The sequence below is a fragment of the Rhodnius prolixus genome, unplaced genomic scaffold (assembly GCF_049639745.1).
Source record: "Rhodnius prolixus isolate KJV_2025 unplaced genomic scaffold, Rpr scaffold_1, whole genome shotgun sequence".
Classification (NCBI taxonomy): domain Eukaryota; kingdom Metazoa; phylum Arthropoda; class Insecta; order Hemiptera; family Reduviidae; genus Rhodnius; species Rhodnius prolixus.
Window position 1 is genome coordinate 5,340,088 of NW_027411581.1, and position 25,938 is coordinate 5,366,025.

The window sequence follows — 25,938 nt, forward strand, 5'->3', positions numbered from 1 at the left end:
TTCCGGAATTAATTTAATAAATTGGAATTAAAATTCATTTCGATGTTTTGTTCTCGCTCTCTCTCTCTCTCTCTCGCTCTCTCTCGCTCTCTCTCACTCTTTCTCTCTCTCTCTCTCTCTCTCTCTCTCTCTCTCTCTCTCTCTCTCTCGTTCCAGTTTACTCCAAGTTTTCTCCTCTCCAAGTCATTTTGTTCGAAATCCATAGAACAAGAAATCCTGGCGTTCAATTGACGCTTAGTTCTCATCCACATTAGGCTTGCAAAACTTGTTCAACATCTTTTCACAGTTTACCGACCATTCTTCCATGATCTCTCTCTCTCTCTCTCTGGAGAATTCCAGTCTTAATCCTAAATCTTGTTTCGTCTTCTTTATATTCTATAGTAGGCTCTCCAGGCTTTAGCCTAGTGACTGTGAGCGGCTGGATATTGGAGAAACAGTTGGCAGGTTGTTGGATGTAGATGAGGTTGATGTCGATAAGTGCAGGCCACGAAAAGGAGATTTAAGTGGCTATTAATTTATAGAAGCGAGCGGAATATTGGGATTAGATTAGTAAGGCTGAAGGGCTAAGAGTTCAACGGCTAACATTAACACTATCTTAGGAACTAGGGTAAAATTGCAATAACTAACTCTGTAAACTAAGTATAAACTATTTCTAAAAGAATTAGCTGAATGTCGAGTAGAGTAAGGTCGTGAAGAGAGTTTAAGAATGAATTCTCAGCGAGTGAATGCAATGCCTGGATGCGATTGAGTGTCCTGAGCGGTGGTCTGGTGTCCTTATTGTGATGCTAGGGCTACTTCTATTATTGTCCTTCTCTAGGGCGGCTGAGGATACACTTTGGACAATTAATGGTTTCAGTCTTCATCTCTCACTTCGTACGGACGAACAATAATGGGTTGCAGGCATTTTTTGCATAGTCAGAGAACCTCAAAACTTGAGAGCACTAAACGAGAATTGAAAAAAAAAAAGATTGTTTTATAATCAGCTGTTTAATTTGAACTGTTTCTGAAAAAATCAGCTGTTTACTTCATATGCATTTATAAATCAGCTGATGGAACAGAGAGAAAACAAAAAGAGGCAGAAACTTGGCTGTGGTATTTCTAGTGGTGAAACCAACAGAAAGAAGATTTTAGTAACAAAAAGACGTAGAGAGCGGCATTGTTACAGTAGTGTGGTTACCTTGAGATTCTAGTGCAGAATCAGAGGAGGACAATAGTGTGCGATTTAAACACAGTGACAGGCCGCAGTGAATGTTTGTCTGTAGAGTGTTTGTGTTGCTCTCTCTCTCTCTCTTATTTAAAATAAAATAAAAAAAAAAAGTTCTGTCAAGGTCTGGGCCGAAGTGATTTACCTGTTAATACAGAAATTATTTGCGCGACTTCCTATACTTTTCTAAATAATTTAGTCTTCTCTTTCTTTTTATACAAAAAAGGAAAACAAAATCCATGAAGAAAATGGCGCCCTCCATTTCCAAGGAACAGAAGATGAGGGAGCAAAAAAATTTTTTTTGAAAATACTGAGAAAGATTTCGCCATCATGATGTGCGTTTACGTCAAGTGTATCTGCTGGGTGTCACGTTGTCCAACAGAATAATCAGAATTGGCAGGAAGTGATTCTACTTGTGCCTAGCTTCTCTACTATACTTGGAATTTTACATACTTCCTGATGATAATTTTTTCATTATTATTTTAAAAAATAAAAAAAATATATCTGAAACGTTTTTACCGGAAATATTCATTTTAAGAATCCTCTAAATGAGAAGAAGTAACCGGTCCGTATGTTCGTCAGTCGTCTGTTTTCATGCCTGTATAACTAAAGATCGTTATGTTCAAATTTTTAAAATTTACTTCAGGTGCTGACATTAAAGGTTAATAGACATATTTGGGAATATAGCCTAGTACCGCAATACATCTTAGCTTTACGGGTCACGCTCCTAACCGTTCGGCTATAGTGGCGACTAGCAAACATACTTTACTATAAATTTCTCATATTAACCATTAAAGGTACAGACTGGGAATATAGCCTAGTACCGCAATACATCTTAGCTTTACGGGTCACGCCCCTAACCGTTCGGCTACCGTAGCGACTAGCAAACATACTTTACTATAAATTTCTCATATTAACCATTAAAGGTATAGACTGAGAATATAGCCTAGTACCGCAACACATCTTAGCTTTGCGGGTCTAGCCTCTAACCGCTCGGCTATCGTGGCGCCTAGCAAACATACTTTACTGTAAATTTCTCATATTAACCATTAAAGGTATAGACTGGGAATATAGCCTAGTACCGCAACACATCTTAGCTTTGCGGGTCTAGCCTCTATAGATGCTGACACTATACTGGAATCGATTCTCCAGTTTTAGATGTTTTCACAAAAAACTGCTCCAATAATTTTCTTTAAATTTGGGTTAATACAATTAGTGGGGGTTGTTGTGACAGATTTTTGAGAAGCCCCCCTCCAGTTTTCTTGAAAAAGGTTTTAAATAAAAATTATTGGCAATTAAGTCAGTAAATAGTGTACGAAGTAGAATGAATATCATTGGAGCCTAACAAATGCTTACACCAGAAATTAAAGATTATTTTTACGTGCCATAATTTTTTTAGTCATGAATGAAGGACATCGAAGAGAATGGTTCTTCGTCTAATTAGAATCCAAGTTACGACTGGCGAAAAAACACCTGGGAATGCCGCATTTTTTCTTCTTTGAAAAAAAAACCATAATTTATAATAATCGGCAAGCAATATTTCACCAGCGGTAATAAACCATTTGTTGACAGACAAACAAGATTATTCTAGGTAGCACATTACCGACACATGATTTAGTCGGCACTGTTCAAGCACGATTGCCATGATTTATTATTTTTTTACATTGCTTGTGTGGTTGGAAGTATCTAAAAGAAGAATAGATTAGGTAGAGATATATAAAAATAAAATTAAAACAAAATGGCTGTTCGATTTCTATGTAAAGGGTTCAGTCTTATATAAACGATTTAATATAAAAATTTAAGGCGCGTCAAAATTTGTGTTTATCATCTTTGGAAGCACTTAGTTTATTACTTTTAAAATCTGGTGTTAACACAACCTATCATTTTTCTTTTAAAAAAAATCAGGCGCTACGATAGCCGAGCGGTTAGAGGCTAGACCCGCAAAACTAAGATGTATTGCGGTACTAGGCTATATTCCCAGTCTATACCTTTAATGGTTAATATGAGAAATTTACAGTAAAGTATGTTTGCTAGTCGCCTCCGTCCACGACACCTAATTTTGTAGTTGGATGTAAAGCCCGCCTGAAAAAATAGGCATTACTTTACTTTATTTTTTTCCTAGAAACTTACCCTTGTTCTAGTTTAGAATTTTTTTTAAATAAAATTTAAGTTTTAGATGTTTTGCGTCTTTAAATATTTTTTTTTCTACATACACATGAGTGCGTATGTGCTCAAACTCTCATCATTTTCAAAACTTAACTCAAAGCTTAAATTGCCAAAGAAAACTTGATTTAAAAATTTTCACTCGATCTTCCAGGTCGAATAAAAAAAATTAAAATACCTAGTTTATATATTATTATCTCTCAATAAATATTCCCATTTAGTATGATCGTAAAAATAAGCACGCAAAACCGGAATAAACGAAAAGAATTTTATTGTTGCCATTAAATGAACAACAAAACTATATTTTAAATGCAAACTTTGCGTTATTTTTACTCTTGTTATGTGAACAGTTATGTACGAATAGATAGTGTCCTGTTAATATGGCTGGCTGCAATAAAACTGCATCCTTTAGGGTGTCCTCTTGCATTTTAATTGGAATGAGTATTTTATTTAAATGCATTGGTAGCTTCTTTTTATTAAGTTTTAATGGCTTCCATCTTTAATAAACTAGACAATGGGATGGTAGCGGTAAGAAATTCTACATTATTGGTAGGGGGTATACTCTTAAAATAACACTTTGTTTCCTACTCCCTTTCTTACAATTTAAATACAAGAGACCATCCGCAAATCTTCGAAATTCAGTAACTAGAAATATGATCCCTTTTCTGAGCGTAGACGAACTGGTAGCATTTCTTGACCTAACATTGATATTATTTTCGTGGAATCATGAATTTTAATAATCAACTTTTAAAGCCAACATTTCGAACTATTTAATCCATCAACATGGGTTTAGAGTTGCGGTTAATAACCTAATATGTTCAATAAAGGTTATTGCGCATAATGGATTGAGTAACATTACTTTATGATGATGAGGTTAGAAGTTAGAAAACATTTTCAAGATTTTATTGTTTTGAAAAAAGATTTTTTTACAATCAACCTTTCTGACTTTAACCTCATCATAAACAAAAAGTAACAAAATCTCTGGAAATACTTATATTTCGTTTTGTATTAAGGAAATACTATAATTTTTAGTACTATGTGTAATAACTTTTACGAAACATGTACATCTATGTAGTTATTAACTAAAAATCTAAACCCTGATGATGAACAAAACAATAGTTCGAAACGATGGTTTCTGACCTTAAACTAACAAGAGTCCTCATAAATATCACATCAGCATTGCACTGAAACGTTTCCAATCAGGGGACACGATCGAAATGCCGTATCCGGAAACACCACTTTACTGGATGCATTTTTTTTTAACATTTTTTAAAAATGGCTTCAACGATTTTTTTAAAGGTTTAATTAAGGTAGGTCGATAACTCGAATTTGAAACATTTTGTGTGGAAGAGGATAGCAATGTAGGAGACTAGCAAACATACTTTACTATAAATTCCTCACATTAACCATTAAAGGTATAGACTGGAAATATAGCCTAGTACCGCAATACATCTTAGCATTGCTGGTCTAGCCTCTAACCGCTCGGCTACCGTGGCGACTAGCAAACATACTTTACTTGTAAATTTCTCATATTAACCATTAAAGGTACAGACTGGGAATATAGCCTAGTGCCGCAAAACATCTTAGCATTGCGGGTCTAGCCTCTAACCGTTCGGCTATCGTGGCGCCTTTATACAAATTCGTTTCCATCTAGATAGAGTCACATTATTATAATGCAAGATTTTCCATAATATAAAAATTAAACATCTATTGAAATTATAAATTTGATTTAAGGCTAGAGTTTTTAGGTTTAAATTCTTTTAGGCCAGAGCCATGATGATAATCACTGTTAAGAACATTGTGTAATCATATTTACAAATAGATAATTAATCATTCGTTACTTTAAGAACTCTGATTGAACCTTGATGGATCTATACATACATATCCCAGTCGATATCAACACATTTCAGTGTGAAGGTTGTAACATTCTACTTTCACAAAACACTATATATCATGGTGGCTGAGTTTCAGAAGAAGCTGTAAAATACGTGAAGCGAATTTTAAATTAACTTCTTTTAAAATAAATATTTATTCTGTTTTGGAATGTTCCTCAAACAATTTTATGTCTCGCAAAAAATTATTAATACATTATTTGTTTACTACAGGAGAAAGGAAGTATTGCGACCAAGTCAAATTTTTTATTCTATTTTGACCGGAAGAAGAGTACTCTTGAGTTAGAAAAAGAGCCACTCGTTCAAAAACGAGGAAGTTAAAACTTTGAAACCGGACTAGGTAACTTAGCGATGAAAATCTAACAAAACGGAAGTACCCAAGTACCAGAAGGAATTTTGTTTTTTTTATTTTATCGATATCGAGTACACCACTTCGTCTGGTGCGAGCAATAAAAGCTAAGTAATGCCTATTTTTTCAGACGGGGCTTAACCTCCAACTACCAATTAGGTGTCGTGGACGGAGGCGACTAGCAAACATACTTTACTGTAAAAGTTCTCATATTAACCATTAAATAAAATCCAAGGCCTAAGACCGGGAATCGAACCAAGTACCTCCAACAATGCATATTAGAGGTGCGAGGAATATCGAGTATCCCACTCCAATATTCACTGCTTGATATAGTGATTATGACGTGGCTTTGTAAGTGGGAGATCCCCAGTTCGAATCCCGAGTTTAGCTGTTTTTTATTTGTTAACACAAAATGTTTATAATAAAGTATGTGCTTCCGCTCCCTTGCACGACACCTAATTGATAGTTGGACGTAAAGCACCGTCTAAAAAAATGGGCGATTATTTTATTTTATACTTAATGTAAAATAATTATAGTAATTTTAATGTTCTACAACCAAATGGTTGCAACATGTCCAGTCTTGAGCCGGTGATGTTGACCTTTTTTAAAAAAACTTTAGACATCACCAGCAGCCGTCGCTACAAACTATGTGTCTGTTCGAGTTAAAACTACGCACATCACTATAGCTGGTGGGGGTAGAGTAGCTTATTGAGTTAGGTCTACAAGTTGATTTCAACAGGTGTCTGACTAAAAGTGTAATAAAAGAAAAAAAAAAAATGTTGGCCATAAACACCTTTCAGAACTGGGGGTTCAAATCCCATTCAAGAATTTTTTTTTATTATTATTATTAATTTATTTTATAACTTTTGAGCCATAAAAAAAAGGCGTCGTGGGTGATTGGAGCGGTTTAGCTGTAAATTATATCAAATGGCCATGTACGCTTGGGGAAAATAAAATAAATTTTAAAAAAAACGCTCACTCCGGGTGTTTGTTTGGAATTAAATGAGCATTTTATTGGCGGTGTCCCCCTCTTCTCATGCCACTTGTTGCTCAATAGTTTTAACGTTCAAGATGGGCTAATAGTTTGCCCTGTTATGCTAACTAGTTTTAACATATTCTTTTTCTCAAGTATTAGCTCGAAAACATGTTAGCGAGATAAGTTTTTTTTTCCCACTGTCGCTAAAAAGCCAAATCGTTCGCTCATAACTTAATCAAAATTATGGATTTCAAGGTAGTCTGCAAATATTTCTACCATTTTACACATCTACATAACATTTTCAAGTAGAAAATTTGAAGTTTCAATTCAAATTAAAATGTGGAAATCTTAGAAAGTTATTAGTTTTTTTAAGTTTACATTTCCGGTAAAATCGTTAGGGATGAAACTTGAAGGAAATCGAATGAAAAATCGAGAAAACAAAGAAAGTACTATCGATGCCATTGGTGGAAACGATAGAAAAATTTCAATTTGGCTATAAAGTGAGAGTAAAGTGGGGAAACCTTGTGGAGGGAGGGCAGAGTCCTTGATCATGTGAATGCACACGATGAGCGGGGAATTTTAGTTGCAAGATTCCACTGGCAGTAACATAAAAATGTAACATTGTGAGAATTAGTAAATAAACAGTTCAGCCATTAAACAAATTCTCTTGTTTGTACTTGTTGTTTATCATGAACTGAAAAGCTGCAACTGTTAACATTGATCAGAACTTATAATCTCACCCGTTTTCTCCTTGAAATTAGTCACTGAATTCAGCAAAATATGAAAATCATATGTTTTCCCTTTCATAGTAGAGGAGCTGTAGGAAAGTTCCTATCTCCTATTTAATGTGACTCTAGATAGAAACGAATTTAAGTAGAACAAATATTGGAATATAGACGCCACGGTAACCGAGTGGTTAGAGACTAGACCCGCAAAGCTAAGATGTATTGCGGTACTAGGCTATATACTCCCAGTCTATATCTTTAATGGTTAATATGAGAATGTTTACAGTAAAGTATGTTTGCCAGGCGCCACGATAACCGAGCGGTTAGAGGCTAGACCCGCAAAGCTAAGATGTATTGCGGTACTAGGCTATATTCCCAGTCTATACCTTTAATGGTTAATACGAGAATATTTACAGTAAAGTATGTTTGCCAGGCGCCACGATAACCGAGCGGTTAGAGGCTAGACCCGCAAAGCTAAGATGTATTGCGGTACTAGGCTATATTCCCCTGGTCTATACCTTTAAGAGAGTAATGTAAAGTTGCAAATCGCCTTCGGGCATTCGCTGAGGGAGAAATCATTTATTGGGGTGTGTGTGTGTTTCTGAAGTTTTATTGATTAGCAACTGAGGAAAATAGAAGAAAATTTCAAAATTGATGTACAGCTTAGTGACAGCAACACCAATCTAGTCAATTTGATAATCTAGTTTTATCTTTGATTATATCAGCATTAGTGCGCATGTTTATTGAATCCCTGACTAGTTTCGGATTTACATCCATCATCAGAGGTAGATTATTCAGTTTGGTTTTGATTTTTCCACTTCACTTATGTGTCCGTCTCGTGCTACACTTGATGTGTCAGTAAATGTTTCTAGGAGAACTTTATTAAAGACATTTCCTGAGCAGGCTTTTCTCTTAAGTACCATTTCCGTAAAATGTACGGTCCAATGCCCTACATATTACGAGGGGGTACCCAAAAATAACCGGAATTGCGTTGCCGCGCATGGAGCTTATGTAGTACGCATTTCTGCCGCTAGACGTGTATAGCGCAATTCCTTGCCAGTTCAGTCCTGCCTGTGTTGTCTGCCTGGCTTGTTCTGTTCATCTGCAGTGATTGTTTTTACCAGCGCTGTTTTGTTCTTTTTTCGTTTTTTATGATGGCAAGTTTAAGTGAACAACGTGCAGCTCTGAAATTTTGTTTTCTACTCGGCAAAAATGCTGCTGAAAGTGTTTTAATGTTGAAAACAGCTTACAAAGATGACGCTATGGGAAAAACTCAAGTATACGAGTGGTTTACTCGGTTTAAAAATGTCGTCAAGTCAAGTCAAACATCAAAACAATGCTGATTTGCTTTTTTGATGCCAAAGGCGTAGTCCATTCAGAGTTTGTCCCCCCAGGTCAGACCGTCAATCAAACCTTGTATTTGGAAGTTTTGAAAAGATTGCGCAATAGTGTTCGCCAAAAAAGACCCGATTTGTGGTTCTTCCACCACGACAATGCACCTGCACACACAGCCATCTCTGTTACACAGTTTTTGGCTAAAAATGGCATGGTTCCGCTGCCCCACGCACCTTACTCGCCTGACCTGGCTCCGTGCGACTTTTTCTTATTTCCACGCATGAAAAAGGGCATGAAAGGTCACCGATTTGACAACATTGAAGAGGTCAAGAAAAAAACGAAGAAGGAGCTGTCAGCCATTTCTAAAGATGACTACAAAAAATGTTTCGAACAGTGAAAGCACCGGTGGGACAAATGTATTAGTTGTAATGGAGAGTATTTTGAAGGGGATAAGGTTGTTCTGTAAAAAATTTGTAAATAAATAGCTTTTAAAAAATAATTCCGGTTTTTTTTGGGTACCCCCTCGTATAATCGAGGGTTACAATATGTTGCTAAAAATATATTCGACTTTTATGAGCGATGTGTGGGAGTTTAGTCTTCTCTCTGAAGTCTGTAAAATCTGCGGGTTTACTATGTATGATTTTAGTTTCTGCAATTCGGTAGAAAAATTTGAGTAAATTTATATCGAGATAGAAAATTGAAAATGGGACTTAGAAGAAGTCATCTCAGTTTTCAAACTACATTTTATTACATTAAATTTTAAAAACATTGTATAAATTAGCATAAACAAACTGCGGATGTAATATAACCTGCTTCTACTGTGACTTCCTTAATTCTGCCATATGTTTCCCTCCCTCCTCCCACGCACCAATATGGTAAACACTACAATCAGCCAAGAAACCTAACCAGTACATTATATCCAATTGTGTAGGCTGATTTTTACTTCTTCTAGCTAATCACAGTACGCAAGATCTACATAGATAAATACTTGATTCCTAGTTACTTAATGTTAGTCTTGCGTGCAAGCCCAGCTTATGGAGTTGATAAATACTCGTACGTCTCTCTTCACCAATCAAGCTTTTGCTAGCTACTTAACTCTTAGCGCACTGAAAGCTGGCCTGTTTCTGGTTTTTTATTTTTTACTTTTCTTGGTATTGTAAAAGAAAATATTTGAGACGGGGAAAGTGTAGAAAATGGTCTAAATTAAAGTAATTGCCTATTTTTTCAGGCGGACTTTACCTCCAACTATCAAATTAGGTGTCGTGGAAGGAGGCGATTAGCAAACATACTTTACTATAAATTTCTCATATTAACCATTAAAGGTATAGACTGGGAATATAGCCTAGTACCGCAATACATCCTAGCTTTGCGGGTCTTGCCTCTAAGGCTGGAAACATAGTGGAGCGGCGAGCAAAGCGGCGATGATAGCGAAGAGCGAAGCGGCGAAATCAAACACAAGTTAACATATGGGACCGCGCATAGTGGCGAGCAAAGCGAAGATAGAGCAACTCTATCTATTTCTAGTTTTTGTTTTTGCCGCTTCGCTCTTCGCTATCATCGCCGCTTTGCTCGCCGCTCCACTATGTTTCCAGCCTAACTGCTCGGCTACCGTGGCGTCTAGCAAACATACTTGACTGCAAAATTTCTCATATTAACCATTAAAGGTATAGACTGAGAATATAGCCTAGTACCGCAATACATCTTAGCTTTGCGAGTCTAGCCTATAACCGCTCGGCTATCTTGGCTACTCAGATCATACTTACTGCGTTAATAAAAAATATTGAAGCTTGCCTTAATATTATTCATACAAATAAATTATTATTAATGCATATATAATTATTCTCTCACAGAGTTCCCGGGTTCGAATCCAGCTATTGGCACTTAGATTTTTGCTTCACTGTCCGACGATGGACAATGTTGTCTGTAACAAGATTACTTTGTCCGCAGATGCCCGGCATCTGCCGGAGTAGTAAAAAAAACTCCGGACGCCAATAACCTCAGATTTTGACGCGCCTTAAAATGAAAAGTAGTGTGATTAATCAAATTAGATTTGTTTTGAACTCTTTGACCTGAGGAGTTTGAACCAGCTGTTTCTTTTTCTATCGTAGGCAGTTGGACATCATTCTGACTTGAAGTACAATGTGTACAATGGAAAACTTCTTCTAGAATATTTCTGACCTCTACAAGCATCAGCTGATTATACTTCAAATTATATTTTATATAATGGTATATACAAATAATTTTCTATAAAAACAAATTACACTTCACTTTGGAATCTGACGACAAACTTGAGATTATTGCATTATCAATGGTCTACGTACATATGTACCTGATAAGATAAAAAGAATTCGTGTCATTGATAAGATTCTTTTTCCTAAAGAACCAGTAAAAACAAAAAAAGCATATCAAAGTTCGATTGGAATAATAAAATTCCATTATTGTTAGTACAGTATCTTAATTTATGGGATCTACAAATCGAGATTACGGGCTGTTTATTTACTAATATAAACAGAAGTATAAACCGAGCTATTTGTTTTTCCTAATATTTTCTCACATTGTTCGTAAGTAAGAGAAGTCTGCAACAGTGCAAATTTTCAATATTGTGTTTCTCAAGAACAATATCCGTTTTGAGGTCCCCCACCCCAATGAGTATGAGCGATTATTACGATTTAATTAAAGTCTTAGATAGATTTTTTTGATATCTACTCTCTTACTAGCTCCATCTGAAATATGTATAAGCAAATGGTCACGTGAGTTCAGTATAGTGCCAGATGTAGACACTACGGCGCCAGTGTACAGTGACACAAACCGTCCGTCTGTTGTGTCAGCTTTAACGCTCCTAATAATGTATACAGCATGTTTGAGAATAATGTAAACATAAATTAGCTTGTATTTTAATATCTACTTGGTGGAAAAAATCTGTCATAATAATTGTTGTCTTAGTTTATTATTAATTGTTTAATGTAAAAGTAAAGTAAAGTAATTGTCTGTTTTTTTTCAGGCGGGCTTTACTTCCAACTATCAAATCAGGTGTCGTGAACGGAGGCGACTAGCAAACATACTTTACTGCAAAATTTCTCATATTAACCATTAAAGGTATAGGCTGGGAATATAGCCTAGTACCGCAATACATCTTAGCTTTGCGGGTTTAGCCTCAAACCGCTCGGCTATCGTGGCGCCTAATTATTTAATGTCATTGATCTTAAAATAAAACAAAAAATGAATTCATTTAAACAGTTACCTGACTCTTTCGTTTAATACAATTCTACGAGATTCTAACTTTTGCATATCTTTTCATTCATATTCATATTTCGTACAAATATCCTCGTTGTTAGGACATAAGTTTTTCTAGAATTCATTCTTGATTAGTATTGGGAGGTAAACCACCTTATAAATTGCTAAGTGAACGGTTTTACTAATTGTTAAAATATAAAAATTAAATATGTTTTGTAATTACAAGATTGGAAGAAAATTTGTAAGTTAGAAGCTTGATAATTATAGGAAGAGAAAGTAGTGTGAGTGTACACAGCTGATCTATTAACAGGCGAACGTTTCTGAACGGAGGTTATACTTTTGTTATAATCATTGACTGAAATTTGGCGGTATTCCCGCTATCCATCCGTATTTGCCGCCAGTAGTCACCTGATTGTAACTAGAACACAGGTTTGCCGCCACAATACTTTGTATGCTACCATATTGCATGTTTTAGTACTTAACTTGAAAACTTGAATTTATTTTTTTAAAGATCATTTAACAATATTGCATTACTCTTGCTACAATCTCCAGTAATGTTATACTTGCTACAGAGCGTCACAGTAAATATATTTTGTCAACAGATGGCACACGACTACTATCTCAAAAATATAATTTATCTTTTACTATTGTCTGATGTCATCTAAGAGGGATAATTTTTCGACACTAAAAAACAAAACAAAACAAAGTCTAGATTAGATAAGGCTGTGTTTCATTTACAGGTTATATAATGGAATTACCCGTCAATCTAATCTACCGTAGATACCATATCTTCTCCAAAACGCTGTAAAAATTGATAATAAAATACTTGAACTGATGACAGTAATTACGTGAATTCACATCTATTTAATAAATTAACTTAAAATTATTGATAAAGAAATAATGAAATTTGGTTTGAACTCTCATGACTTTTGTGGTACTTCTGTTCTCAGGAGTAAACTAACCTCATATATTTTCAAGAAAATTCTATAATTTTTTTTAAATCGTATTTTATTCTTAATAAAATTTCACAGTTGGTCCACAAGTCCATTAGAGGGAAACCTACCATGCTGCTTTTTCAAAACTACCTTAAAAGTAATTTTCCTAGATGAAATCAATCAATTATTCTATCTCGTATAACAATAGAATAACCTCCGTTCAAAAATGTTCGACTGATAACAATTATTTGTACTTCCGTTTCAGAGATTTTGCTCGCTAACTTTTCACCATTTGCCCTTAAATTAAATTTAAACTTTACGACTTCCTTTTTTAAACTATAATTCATTCATGACAAACACTTAGATCACGTTTCTAAAGCACTACGTTAAGATTGGTGCCGATGTTGATTACTGTTTCGTAGGAGATGAGCTTAAGATGGACAGTCAACCCGTTATTCTGCAGCCTAAAAAAAAAAAATCTGCACGTTAAAAATAAATAATAAAAAAAAGAGTAAATAATATGCGATCATAGTTTGTTTTTCTTATTATTTCAAGTGGAATTTCCAAAAATTGAAATAAAAAAGCCAAAAAAACTGACAGCTATATTATTTTAGAAATGACCTATCCAATTTTTTGTTTTTCATTCAATAAAACAAAAGTTCATATCGTTTTATTGATAAGAAATTTTATTATCAGTTTCAAGAGAAACTGTAAAAATATATAAATAGATAATATTTATATAAATGAAATTAAATAATTCTTTATCTAATCAAAGAGTACAAATTTTGAAGTACTGGCTGGTTATAAAAGTTTCATGTGACGTTTAGATAAGATTAGTGCAAGTTGTGTCTGTTACGTATATCCGGCCGGTCATATTAGTCCCAATCTTCATAACCTTATTTATCCAAAATATAGACTGTTACCAGTTTTTTTTTTTTTTCATTTCTAGCGATTATTTCTGCAGTTTAAAAACCGAAAACCATGTACTCATCCTTGAAATTAACCAGTAAGTTCGTTTGTTTTATTTATTTTCTTAATGGTTACTTTTTTGTTGCTTACTTTTATATTTTATTTTATTTTTCTTTTTAATCATTGACTTCAAAATATCTTCAATTGACTGTTAGATTATTTTCATCTAGGCGTTACGATAGCCGAGCGGTTAGAGGCTAGACCCGCAATGCTAAGATGTATTGCGGTACTAGGCTATATTCCCAGTCTATACCTTTAATGGTTAATATGAGAAATTTTGCAGTAAAGTATGTTTGCTAGAGTCGCCTCCGTCCACGACACCTAATTTGGTAGTTGGAGGTAAAGCCTGCCTGAAAAAAAGGCACTTTTCTGATTTTCATCTTCAAGATTATTGAAAAAAAAAAAATCTTCAGTTAGTCTCCATCTATATTATTATCTTCGTTCACAACTTGCACCTTACATTTAAGACATTTCGGGTTTCTTTAAGTCGGACCTTTAGTTTCAAAATTCAACAGAATAACAAGGTCTTTTGTGATGTTTATCTCATTTAGTTGACTCCACTGTTTTATATAGTATAAATATAGCATTGATATTGGACCTTTGGATCAGTTATTGGCGCCCGGAGCTTTTTTCAGTGCACTGCCGGCCTCTGGACAGTGTTCTTTCGTTACTGACAACACTGACCATCACCGGACAGTGAGCTGTAAGAAAAGAAGCTCCTAGGAAGAGAAAATCCAGCAGCTGGATTCGAACCCGGGACCTCCGCGTGGGAGTCCAGTACGCTAACCGCATAGCTAATCCCTTCCCTTATTATTATTATTAGTTTTCCAATTATATTTAACGAACTACTTATCGCTGCACAATCGAAAATGCCCTGGTAAGTTTTTAAACAGATTTGGGTATTGAAGTGCAAACAGAAAAAAAAACACTGAGAAGGTTATAATATTATCTAACCTAAAAGCGTTTGTTGTTTACTAATCATGTTTATTTATAATAAAAATAATTTGAAACGGTTTATCATGCGTGTAGAGTTCAAGAACACGGTTTAAGCTGTGAAGTGTTAGTTTGTTTCCCTGGATTGTTTATTTCTGTATTTATTCAAATAGGTATATTGTATATATATACATTTTTATTCGCAAGGACTGCGTGATGCCAAGCAGATGTGTAGTTCGGGTTGGCACTTTTGACTGTTCCCTGGCTAGGTTCCCACTGGTGCAATCCCTGCCTGTGCCTCAGCATAGTACACATGGATCTCCCATCTTCACTATGCGCAATTTCTTCCCACGGATCGCCCTTGTCCTCGTCATCACTACTACTGTCCCTCTGATGAATTAGTCACATCATTTATGGTTGTTTGTCTTCTTTTTTACATGTTATTTAAGTTCTCATGTTTTCGCCCTTTTTTTAAAAAAAAGAAAAAGACAAAGATATTACTATTTTAATTCGCCTATAATAATAATCCAATTTGTTTAACTGCCTAAAATAATAATATTCGCAACTTTCGCCGTCAGTTTTATCACACATTTATATAACGTCACAATGTGGCGAATCTCCCTCCCACTTCCAAAAAAAAGAAAGGTTTTTTTATTGTTATAAAGAAACTGCATGCTAATCTTAACAAGCATGAGACAAGTTCTTTATTAGCTTAGCCCCTTTTCGGTCTCAGTGTGGGCTTACACAACAAAAAAGTAGACTTAACTTAATTTACAAGTTTAACAACGACTTTACAGACACATATAAGGCGCCACGGTAGCCGAGCGGTTAGAGGGCGAGACCTGCAAAGCTAAGATGTATTGCGGTACTAGGCTATATTCCCCGGTCTATACCTTTAATGGTTAATATGAGAAATTTACAGTAAAGTATGTTTGCTAGTCGCCTCCGTCCACGACACTTAATTGGTAGTTGGATGTTAAGCCCGCCTGAAAAAATAGGCGATTACTTTACTTTACTTTTTACAGCCACATATATTGGACAGACTTCATAAAATTCTGGGAAAAGAATAAAAAAATACAAGTGAAACATTAATCAGTGAAAGGAAAATACTACGATAAGCTTTCCATGAACTTAAACCAAAAACATGATCACATGACCAAAAACTCAAACAAGAAAGCAGTGGCAAGCCGCGTACTGTCACCTGATTGTGACCACAACAGAGTATAACCTACACATTAGCATCAGTGTTATTCACAATTAAAGAGTATGGCGATTATTCAAGACCTGCCGTCCAGATTTCAAAACATAACTTCACAGATTTGTTCATCAATTTTCTGGATCTACATATATCTTCAAATTTAAAAAGTTGTTATCTAACTGACTGGCATTGACGAAAGATTGTGGTAGAAAAACATCTTTTCTTTTTTTTTTTAGATCCTACGACGATCAGAAATGAAAATGATTAGTGTAAATCTTCATTTTCTCACATAGTTTCATTTTGTTTCCGCTTAGCATGTTCACTTTGTTGATGAAACTGGTTCTTGTTTTTGAGGCAAAAAAAAAATATTATGCATTCGATATTTCTGGCATTGTTTCATCATATTCAAAGTGAGCCTCATTAATTCTGGACCATCTTAAGCGTAATCTCATAGAACTAAGAGTGAAGACTAAACGAAAAAAAATTATTGAATTATTCATAGGATTGCAATCAAATTAACTCGTGTACCAACCTTTTTATTTTTTTTGTGAAATGTAGAGGTCATAAAAATAAATTAATGGCTAAAATTATGCGTTTTGTTTCATTCATTTACATACATATTATTAAGTATTTTACAACCTTTCTTTTAATGTAATTTGATATGTAATTGCTGAGATCTGCACGGAGATAGTGTTGTAAATTGCTGAAACGCAAGGTAGAAGTTCTGTTGCAGCATCTATTAGATATGCCCACTCTACGTTTTAGCTAGGATTTAAATATTACATGTGTGAGCCAAATCAAACGGCTAACTAACTTCCCAACATATCAGTGATGATAATACATTGAATGCAGCTGTCTGTAAAGTAAATAATATGTGGTGAGACCATGGTAGTTTCTATTGGAGTTCGTGCCAATTTCTATTAACCATTCTTTCTGATTTAGAGTACTCTAAAAAAACGGGCATAATCCGGTGATAACTTCATCTAGAAAATGTGGCATGTTCCGAGAACTACTACAATAGTAGTAGCAGAAATTAATGAGCTTTGCATGCCGACGAGGCGTCCTGAGAACGCCTCCTGAAAAAGCTGGATGGAGCAGCTGCAGATTATCTGGAGAGTAGACGAGAGACTCTGAATCCCTCAATAGCTATGATGCCCATCATTCGAGAAGACAGATTTAGATCGCTAAGATAATGGGCGGTGGAGATGAGAACTCTCCTAATTTCTGAGATTTCTGCGCAGAATAGCGAGTAGATTGCCCAATTCAAACAATTTCAACCACCCACTTTATTAACCCCTTTTTGTCAAATGCTTTTTCTACCTTAAATGAAATTATTGATGACAAATAGTATAATAAGCTATTTCTACTGTTGCAGATGGGAGATATGGCGAATTGATGGTGGAAACATTACTGGAACTTAGAAGTCTGGCAAGGGATGCCAAAGAAGCAACAGCTTTCCAGTCGTTTGGCCTCAGAAACAGCGTAGACAACATGTACAGCATGAACAGCAGTCTACTGACGGTACCTGGTACTGGCGCCGAAAGTACCTCTACCGGGGTGACACCGCGCACACCAGAAATACTGAACTCTCTGATGGCCATGACCAATCCGTTTGAGATGACCAGAGGTTATCCGAGAGTGGCCTCATCACCGCCATCGGACACCACATCTAGTTCCAGTTCGCCGCCCAGTGTACAAGCTACCAGATCCCAGTTGATCAAGGAAGGTTTAAAGTTAACATTACAGACAAAACGGCGAGCTCATTCTAGTGGCGGTTCTTCGCCTCCAACTGAAGGCCTAGGAGCATTATCCACTCAGCCTAAATCAGAGGATATTGGATTGGACTCGGGACAAGGAGAGAACTCTGGTGATGGGGTAAGTCTTATTTTTAGTTGGACCTACAATTTGAATTTCAATCAGTGAAATAGCAGCCAAAATTAAGAGGCAAATGAAATTTCTTCGGCCTTGAAATGTTGTGCTTTTAAATTCAAAAATCCATTTATTTCTCATCTTAGACACCCTTGGTGGTATGTAATAAGTACTTAAAACTTTACTAAACTAAACGTTACTTCATTTATTTATTACAGTTAACACCTGAAGATGAAGAACGGAGAAGACGTCGACGAGAAAGAAATAAAATTGCTGCGACGAAATGCCGATTGAAGAAACGAGAGAGAACCGTTAATTTAGTTCAGGTAAGAGACGTTTCTTCTTAAAATCTTATTGATTTTAATAAATTGGGTTGATGATTAGTCGATATGAACCAATGGTTGTCTGGGGTAGGAAAGCTTATCCGCTTTCCGCTTTCCTTCTCTTCCGGCATGTCCTACACAGTAGAACAATCTATCTTTGATTTATGTTAACAGTAAAATCGTCCTTGTACCAAGAAAGTGGCTAAGCTTGAGATTATTTTTAATAAATTGACCGGTTATTTCATAGTTTTTCTTATAGAATTTCTTCCTTTTCTTTTTTTCTAGGAATCTGAAATATTGGAGACACAGAATCATGATCTGAAATCCCAGATAAAAGAGTTAGAGAACCAACGAAGGAAGCTGGTAGACATGCTGTCCGGACATCGCCCAAGCTGTAGTAAAAATTATCAAACAAGTGCTGCCTCAACTTCTTCCTATCAGGAACCTTATCAACGGTGTAGCAATACAATGTTGGAATCTACAAGTTATACAACATATTCTGCTGGTCCGTCTACGTCTTACCATAAAGTGAGCTGTGAATCGTCAACGCTAGCTTATCATCGTAACAGCGGTACGAGCAGTGGTGGTGCGGCAGCGATCTACGAAAGTGGATCATACCAGAGAACAGCTACGTACGTGGGGGGTGCTAATACTTCTTACGAGAAAGCGGTGAACCGTGAATCGGCTGTAATGTCTTCATATCCTGCGCATACTGATGGAGTTGGAGGAGGTTACATAAGGAACAGTGGTAGTGATTCGACCGTGTATACAACATTGAGCAGTGGCAGTTGTAGTACCAGTAGTGGTAATGTAAATAATAACGGAAGTCCTATAATGTTTATTGGAAGTCCGCCGACACCACAATATAACAGGCCGTCCAGTCTGGGTCTGAACACGGCGTCTTCTTCTGATTATGAAAGCAATACGGAAATTGTTGACAGTCCAAGTATTCCGCCCAATAATTATCATCATTTTGATGAAGAAACTGGTGCTTATACTGCTGGGTTCCCCACCAGCAGCTGTATTTCTTGAAAATTCTTTTCTTTTCTTTTAAGAAAATACTAAACCCACCTACGTATAAACTATTTTATTTATGATTAAAGTGATGCATTCTCTACCCAAAAAAAAAAAAGTATCTAATTTTTTTCTGAATAGAATTACAGTTTTTCAGTATATTTAAATCATTTTTGGTCTTCCACCAAGTCAAGAACATATAACAAAAAAAATACGTAAGTTATCTCACGTGATTTTTGGAGCTTTCAAAAATGCGATGAAGAAAACTATCATATTTTGCTCCAAATAAAAAATACATGTCTACCTCTAAATCTACATTATGGTTCAGTTCAGTTCAACAAAGTTTTATAAAACCAGTACTAAATTTCAGGAAAAGGTTCCTATGGGAAGGGAGAGGTAGGCGGTAATATTTTGAACTTAAGTACAATAGTAACGTAATTTGCCCTCCCGACTACGAAACTCCAAGTGTTGGACGCAATATTTTTTTGACCAATTGTCCTCCCTCCCCAAAAAAAAAACAGCATCTTTAGTTACTGTCCAAAATCTGATTTACTCCTTCCAGCGAATCTAATCACCTCTCATCTTCTGCATTACAGCCAGCCTTCTACTCTTGTTATAGGTGAGCCAGGCTCACCATATTCGTTTCTTCTTGAATAGACACTTCAAGAGATATGTACGCAGCGCAGCCACATTGCTTATAAGATCTCCTCAACTGCAAATTACATCTCAACCCACTTTCATGACCATGCTGCAAATTCTATTATTCTTTGTCTAACCTCTACCATCTTTTTTATAATTTGAAGACCACTTCGTCAGTGGAGATGCAAAACTGAACTAGGTAGATCGCTATTTTTGTAGGTTAGGAATTTCTTATCCTAGAACTCCAAAACTATAAAGTCGGCGTTCTATTACTGCAGTCTTAATTGCTCGCTCGCTAGGTCCCATCCTTGCTTACTTCTTGCATCATTTGAAACTTCTCACAATTAGATCTCCTTTTGTTTTACTTAAAGTGTATTGGATAATTTTTTTTCTAACTCTTAAGCTTTAGTTCCTGCACATTTCATCAATAGAAAGATATTTTCGACATATTGGTACAAAGCGTGACATACTAAAAACAGATTTTATTTATTCATGCTACAGTTCTTTCATGATCAAGTAAAGAGTACATTCAGTAAAGAACCTAATTCTAATACCCTTTTTTTGATTAGATCAAATCAATCGATTATTAAAATCAAGAAACCATAGGAAAAGTTATGCAGTAACCTTAGAGGAGGTTCTAAGTAATTGCCGTGAAGTACTGTTCGTTGTGTTTCGTGGGAGATGTTTTGTAAATCTTAACTATTCTTTGGACGTGTTATGATTTAGAAAATTCTATTTGTTATTTGTTAACTTAAATTTGAATTAAATAATGGGGTAAGTTTCGTCTATATACTTATTGCCTATTTAAAAAAATCTATATTTTGCTAAAAATCTTAAAATGTATTAATTTTTTTGTTTTACAGTTTTTGATATGTTTTTCTGTATTTAACAAAGCTTTATCAAAAGTGTAAATCAAAATCGGTTATAATTGCCAAAATAATGATGCGTCATGAATTTCTCTGTGATAAATTTGATTTTCTTCTTGACAATATTACTTATTTAATTTTGTAAGTTGTAAATTTATTATTATATTTAAAAAAAGAAAATAATTTTATTAAAAGGTACATTTAAAAAAGCACTGTAAGTGCAATTGAGGTTTCAAAAAAAGTTAAGAAACAATATTTTCATTTATAATTCTTTGTAATTATTAAAAAGTTGTATTCTAATATGTAAAATTGTGTAAATAGTTAAAGTTAATGAATGTATATAGAAATGTTTTCATTCCATTATATTTTAAAAAGTATCGGGTGAACAAAAACAAAAAAATATACCATTTTTTGGAGAAATATTAGGGTTCTATTAACAAAGCAAAAATTGATTATTTCAGATGTAGCCTTTGAAGCTTCATCTATACAGTAACCTTATCTTCAAGATGTGTTGGGTTCCATATCGATAACTGAAAAAGAAAATTTATTATGGATCACTTGCTGTGAGTTCTTCTAAATTATTTTTTTACAGTAAACGTTTAAAATTGGATACGTGGTCGACTGGTAAGAGTAAAACTCTATTCTTGTTCTTTTTTTGCTGGATAAGTTGAGAATAAAGCTGAATAGTATGCTGCAGTTTACTCTGCAGAGTTGGAAATCAATGAACTGGTAATTTAGAACATATTAAATTTTTAACAAAATCAGCATTTCCAACTGGTTGCTTATTGCAAGTGACTGAGCTGATTGATTGCTGGATGGGGCGAATTTGGTTCATGTTCGCGTAGTAGCGCCAGTATAAGCATTTGTCTTCAAGAGTGCACTCAGCCCTAATTCCTACTAGGTTAGTTCCCTTGTAGCCTATCACATACTAAGCTACAATATATTTGAGGAAGCATACTAATGAGCCTGATCGTAGGTTTGCGTAGATTAGAAGATGTTGATATCTGTCCTGATATCGTCCTTGAAGCTAATTGCGCCGACCGAATTGTAAGGGCCGCTAAGATCCCGGAATCAATTTCTCTTCCAGTATCGAGCTAACATATAAGGCATAATCTGTTCACTGTTTTTTTTATAAATTACAACATTAGGGAATACAAGAATTGTGTTAATTATTTGCTCTATGTAAGCCTGTAATACCGCACTTTAATCTGTAATATCAATCCAAAAATCCATAAACTTAAAATAAAGCATGGTTCAGCATGCATACAGAGATCTGATGAAACTTTCAAGCACATTGTACACTCAACTTCATTTGAGCTTATACAAGAGTTATTGCTTTTTGGTATCTATTACCTTATTTTGGCATTATTCCTTTATCACTTTTGAAGGACTTAACATTTTAAAAGTATCTTGTTTGACGCCCGTTGTTTAATTTATTATTTAGCCCAGAGAGATTAATTTTAGAACCCAAAAGGCCACTGAATAACCCAACGTTTTTCTTTATTTTTGTTTTGTTTGTTAACCCTATTTTTTTCATTTTAATTTTTTAATAAAATCAAACATTAAAAATACGAACCAATTTATTTTCTTTTTTGAACAAAATCATTTATCTAGGTAAGAATAATTTTAATTTTACCATAATATATTATAATGTACAAATAATACCTTTTTTTCCTTTTATGGAAGTAAATAATTCACTCTTTTGTTACCAGTTGTTAAAAATAAATAAAAAATATGAGTGGTAATTACTCAATAAAATACATAATATATACTGTAAGTTTATATACTAAAGTATGTGATAATTCATTATTTATAATTTTATTTTTTAGTGTCATAATAATCGGTGCCATTATTTTAACTTGTGAATAATTTTTTTCCCCAGTTATCATCTTCAAACAAAAAACAAATTAGAAATCAATTGAAAAGCTAGTTTCTCTTATTAAAATTTGATTTTATTTAAAAGTGACAAAACTTTATTAGTCTAGAATCTAAAGACAGGAAAAGAAACAAATTGTCTTTGAAATTCTTAGAAGTCAATGATTTGAATTTTGAGCTCTTTTTCAATGCACCTTTCTCAACTTGAATCACTCTACAGACGTCTAGTATCTAAAGTAGACGCACTATCTCCACATTAAAGAATCCTTTCCAAGTTCCCGTCACTATTTTGGGTTGGATTTACCAGAGAAACTTCCTTCTTTGATTTTCATAATGACTCACACTTCTGAACTAGGTATGAAATACTGCGTCTTGCAGAGTACTAAATAAATCCATCATTGATGGACACGGAAGCCATATAGATGCTTCTAAAAGTGATCATTGTATGAAATGTCACGGAAATTTGTAAATTCTTCACCAAACTTGCTACTTTTTCTTTTAACTGGATTAGTTTGAGAAAATAACATTACTGTGTTTTTGTTGGTCCTTAAAGTTCCGAGTTGTAATTGGAGACAATTCTTCTATCAATCAATTATTTTATTTTCTACTTATAAAACCATACTTCTAATAATAATTGCGCTAAATTTATTTTTATAAAATTGAATCATTAAGTGCCTTATTTAAAAAATAATATTAAATTTTAAGTTTTATAAATAATATATTTTTTACTATATTTTGAAAGTATACTGGAACAATATTTCCAAGTTGTTTTACAATAATATATAAAGCTTTATTGGTGCTTTCATAACCCAAAAAAATAAATTACAAGAAATAAAGAAAACCATATTGTTAATTTCTTCTTTTTTTGTTGAAAGACTTAATTAAAAAGAAAATGTATTTTTATATTTTACAAAATATAGAGTACCATTTTTGTACCTGATCAAATTTTTCTATTTATATGGTGAAATCCTATTTTAAAAAAAAAATCTGGTTAATGGTGGCAATGTTCATTAATTTTTGGTTTTATTATCAATGTTGACCGATCTGTAGATATGAGGTGACAAAAGTGGTTACATTCGTCCGAGGGAGAGAGAGAAGAAGACTTTGCCTTAAGCTGCCTAAAGTACCTTATTAGAGGGGCCAGCTGCAGAAAAGTAAAAAAAGTAAGTTGATTCTAAGACTAAAGTCTTTCTCAGGGAAATTAGTACAGCAAAGATTAACCAAGAAATATAAGTAAAAGGTAGGTTTCTTCCAATTTAATGCCACTATTCTGTTATAAATAATGAAACTAAGTGCATAATGTTACAAAAAAAAAATGGATCACTCAAACTGAAATTGGGCGTCCCGTGAAGGTATCTGGGGGCTGGCAGAAGTGTGTTGTTATCGTTGAAACGTGACTGGTTTGACATTAAATGAATCAAAACATTGATTAGTGTGAAATAAACAACATTTTCAACAGCAATTATATTTTAGTCTGGTTTGCTTGACTAATTGTTTCATGCGTCGAATCGTGCGTAATTTCCTAATTTCTGGAAAAATTGTAACCAGGTTCACAACAGCTGAGTTAACTGAGCATCTTTATATTAAAAAACATTTTGAAAACGTGTAAGGCTGGAAACATAGTGGAGCGGCGAGCAAAGCGGCGATGATAGCGAGGAGCAAAGCAGCGAAATCAAACACAAGTAAACATATGGGACCGCGCATAGTGGCGAGCAAAGCGAAGATAGAGCAACTCTATCTATTTCTAGTTTTTGTTTTTGCCGCTTTTCTCTTCGCTATCATCGCCGCTTTGCGCGCCGCTCCACTATGTTTCCAGCCTAAGTCAAAATGTATAGTTGGTAAAAGATTATTTATTTTTGATGATTTAATGTTTCTTTAAAGATCTGTTGCTTAGTACTTTGATTTGCTCAAACTGATTTACAGCATGCATCTTGACTTGTACTTAAAATTAAGTATCCATTCGAGCAACAGTTTTGATACTTCCTAAAATACTTCTTTTCTTTTTTTTATGTCCTCGCGAAATTTGATTTTTGATTCCTAAGAGGGTTCCTCTTACAGCTCACTACCCGGTGATGAACATCGTTTTCTGTAGCGAGTGGACACTATCCGGAAGCCCGGGAGTGCACTAGAAAAAAAAAAGCTTCGAGCACCCACGACCACAAATCTTGACGCTCTTTAAACAAATTAAAAAAAAAAATCGTTACAAAAAGTAATGAAAATAAGAAATTTAGTTTAATTTCTTGTTATCTGCAAGCCAATCGATCAGGGCCTTTTTAAAAAATAAATAAAAATGAAGGAAGATCCAAAATATTTGTTGCCATATTTATAGCAATTGTATATGCAGGAATATGATTGATTATAAATGTGAATTAATTTATTTATACAGATGTTTAAAATTAAATTATGATGGCACAAATAATGTTGACAATGAAATTCTTTTATTTTATAAACCTAAGTAACAAAATTTATCCACACCTGTTCACAGGATATAACTAAGATGTAGTGAATTCTAGGTGAGTACACTTGGAAAATTATTTTATAAATAGTAAAATTTTAACGTTTCAATTGTTAAAAATAAGTTAAGAAAATGGTCTAATTCCATTTTCTTTAAGAAATTTGCTATGCTTTTCATGGCATTTGTGGTTTAAATGGGCAATTTTTGTTTGATTTTTTTTTTTGTTTAATCTTTCCTAAATTCTAAAATTTTAACAGATATTTTTGAGATATTAAACATTATTCTTTCAGTTTTACCCCCCAAGATTTACATTTCAAATTTTTAAAAAATTCATTGGTAAATTCATCGGAGTTTCTGTTTTTAAAATTGAATCGACCTCTGTGTTGGCATTTTCGTTTTAAAAATTCTCTTTTAGTTGCAATAAGAAATGTTTCGAAACATGAATAATTTATCCTCCCTTCCTAATAACTGATGCAGAATGTCTTGAGCGAATTTGTTACATGAAATCCAAAAACTAGTCTTTATTATTAATGGAGTTAAAATAGTTTAAAGTGGTAATGGTGATTGTTGCTTCTTTTCAAAAAAACTTATTCTCTTAGAAGACAAAATCTATTGCGTGTATGTTAATTATATTTAATAACATCAATCTCTGAGGTTGATTTTTTTGATAAATTAGATCTATATACTCGTATTCCACTGTAAAGCCATTCCGCTGTCTAGAAGGTTTGTTGGCTTTCTCAGTCTTTATGTGCTTTATTAAAGAATGTAATATAGTAAGTACCAAGAATAGGTGTATGATTTTTGAGCTAGTTTTGGTAATCACCGCCAGTTTCTTTCATCAGGCTAGTTATCTCTCTTCTTTCCTTCACCTTAGATTCTCTCTCTGTGAGATAACAGTGAGAAAATGAAGAGTATTCTGGTTAGCAGTAACTTAGAAGAGCAACTTTTGCGCTCTGTATCTCGCTTGTTTGTGGTAGTATCGAA

General features: G+C 34.3%; 1 protein-coding gene across 10 annotated transcripts in view; it reads left to right on the top strand.

Annotated features, from left to right (window-relative positions):
* Atf3 (Activating transcription factor 3) overlaps window positions 1-25,938 on the top strand; it is a 110,160-nt gene that overhangs the window by 79,241 nt on the left and 4,981 nt on the right. For 3 of the 10 annotated variants that reach the window (XM_074128074.1, XM_074128221.1, XM_074128138.1), the window contains 7 exons: window positions 17,289-17,788; window positions 18,001-18,108; window positions 18,391-20,532; window positions 20,622-20,765; window positions 21,086-21,187; window positions 23,550-23,739; window positions 24,886-25,012. In XM_074128074.1, coding sequence (XP_073984175.1) covers window positions 17,309-17,788; window positions 18,001-18,108; window positions 18,391-19,137 — 1,335 coding nt within the window. In that variant the 5' untranslated portion in view covers window positions 17,289-17,308 and the 3' untranslated portion in view covers window positions 19,138-20,532; window positions 20,622-20,765; window positions 21,086-21,187; window positions 23,550-23,739; window positions 24,886-25,012. Of the gene's footprint in view, window positions 1-13,545; window positions 13,820-17,288; window positions 17,789-18,000; window positions 18,109-18,390; window positions 20,533-20,621; window positions 20,766-21,085; window positions 21,188-23,549; window positions 23,740-24,885; window positions 25,013-25,938 lie in introns of those variants that run through there. The other 7 variants (XM_074127934.1, XM_074128000.1, XM_074127541.1 and 4 more) reach the window with 6 other exon arrangements.